General features: G+C 36.5%; 1 protein-coding gene across 1 annotated transcript in view; it reads right to left on the bottom strand.

Moving 5' to 3' along the window:
* The window catches only part of LOC107691064 (atrial natriuretic peptide receptor 2), a 23,128-nt gene extending 21,356 nt beyond the window's left edge, over positions 1-1,772 (bottom strand). Inside the window, exons 1-2 of the mRNA XM_016489547.1 lie at positions 1,647-1,772; positions 475-609 (exon numbers count right to left, since the gene is read on the bottom strand). Coding sequence (XP_016345033.1) covers positions 475-609; positions 1,647-1,715 — 204 coding nt within the window. The 5' untranslated portion in view covers positions 1,716-1,772. The remainder of the gene's footprint in view (positions 1-474; positions 610-1,646) is intronic.
* Positions 1,773-2,000: the final 228 nt, after the last annotated feature.

Genomic DNA, 2,000 nt, shown 5'->3' with positions numbered 1-2,000 from the left:
AAGAGTGAAAAATTGAAGGGGGTCTGAATACTTTCCGTACCCACTGTATATATATATATATATATATATATACAGTGATGCATTTTTTTCCAGGATTCTTTGATGATTACAAAGTAAAAAAAAAATATATATATATATATATATATATATATATTTGTAAAAGTTTACACATCTTTACTGTCACTTTTGATTAATTTAATCCTTGCTGAATAAGTGGTAATTTCTTTAAAGATAACATCTTCGCCACACTTTAGATCAAAAGTGTCTATTTTCTTTAGAATTTCTGTAATAAATAATTTCACTAATCAGTAAAATATTTCTTATTATTATTTTTATAATTTATAAATAAATTTATGGGGGGGGAGAATGTTCTTGCACTGTAAGCATAACCATAGCCATATATGATGTGATGATTTGTTGTATGATAACTCATAGAATTGATGTGTGATTATGAGTTTCAGAGTATGTTTATACCTTGTAGACATCATAGGAGTCAATGCGTGTGTCGAAGCACATGTAGAGGTTATTTAGCATCTCAACAACTTGTAGTGGATTACAGGAGGCTGATATCACAGTAAAACCCACAATGTCTGAGAAAAAAATAGTCACCTGGAAGAGAATATGTGTATTAATTGCTTCCTCGAAAAAATGAACAACCAAATACATCTTACCACATTCTTGGCAAAGCTAATCAAAAAAACCACAGCATGCTTCCTAGATTCCTACATTTTCTTAGCATGCTGCTATGTATGTAGTTTCATTGGCATTGCTAGGTGGACCAATAACAGACCAACCCCAACTCCCTATATGATATTCATCCACAGGTGAAAATCTGATTAACTTCATATCAAACTGCAGGCTTTGCAGCATCATTCATATTTGGAGCATGAACAGCGCAGGACGAGTTAGGTGCAAGTTTAATGCTTAGCACTAGGGATTTGTTCAGATCACTAACCCTGATTTCAAGAAATAATAATAATAACAGCAAGTAATAAATGTACTAAACAAGTAATAAACCACTAATAAATGTAATCTGCTATGAATCCGATGTGAGTTATGTTTATTTACCTTACGCATACTCAACACACCCTGTAAACCATGGTAACCTGCAATTATTACCTTATAGAGCTATTTCTACCTGATTTAATGCATACAAATGAGTATAGACTGGACAAGTGATTTGACTCGAATAAAACCAGTTATTTTATTTGTTACCATTTTTAGATTACCATCTTTTTCAGTGCAGATATAGTGTTGCTATTATGAAATGTATACTCATTCTGCTACATGTGGCGCTATAAGTCCAGTTCTTCAAAATATCTAGCTTCAAGTGCTCTAAATCTAAGGGGACGGGCTTCAGGTGCACAAACTGCCCTTATAGACATGTGTCATTTACCCCACTCCCTTATGAGCTGTTTTATCTCCTGATGAATATGGAATACCATAATTACAGGCAATTACTACAACAAAAAGAACAAACAGAATGGCAGCATGTGCGCTTTCCTGACACTGCCAACATCCCTAATGAATATGCTTGTCTTTTTAGACTTGAGTTTGATTTGTTAAAAGGGAATGTCGGAGGACTTCTGTTTTAGGATATCATATGGGAAACTATAAGCAGAAATAGAAAGCTTATAACCATGTACCTTCTCATAACTCTCAGCTTCCACATGTTTGTGTTGGCGTAGCTGCTTGGCCACAGATTTGGGCAGCATCTGATGAAGGAGATCTTCTGCAAGACGTCGCTCTCTCTTCAGGTCTTCTGTCTTCTCCCTGAGGCTCTGAGCGTAGTCCTGGATCCATTCTGTCATTTGTTTGAAGGACAGCAGCACTATGGGGTAAATGAGACCGGCGATGGCGAGCAGGCAGATCTTCAGACTGATGCTGGACGAGATGTCTCTGGATTTCAGTTTCAGAGCCCATCCAGCTCTGGCATGAAAACATCTCAGTGTGTTCTCCAAGGCCAGCTTCAACTCTGTGGATCCACTGGAAGTTGTGGC

This window comes from Sinocyclocheilus anshuiensis, unplaced genomic scaffold, assembly GCF_001515605.1.
Source record: "Sinocyclocheilus anshuiensis isolate Anshui unplaced genomic scaffold, SAMN03320099.WGS_v1.1 scaffold158, whole genome shotgun sequence".
Classification (NCBI taxonomy): domain Eukaryota; kingdom Metazoa; phylum Chordata; class Actinopteri; order Cypriniformes; family Cyprinidae; genus Sinocyclocheilus; species Sinocyclocheilus anshuiensis.
Note: the sequence above shows the minus strand (reverse complement) of the source record. Positions and strands in the feature narration are given on the sequence as shown.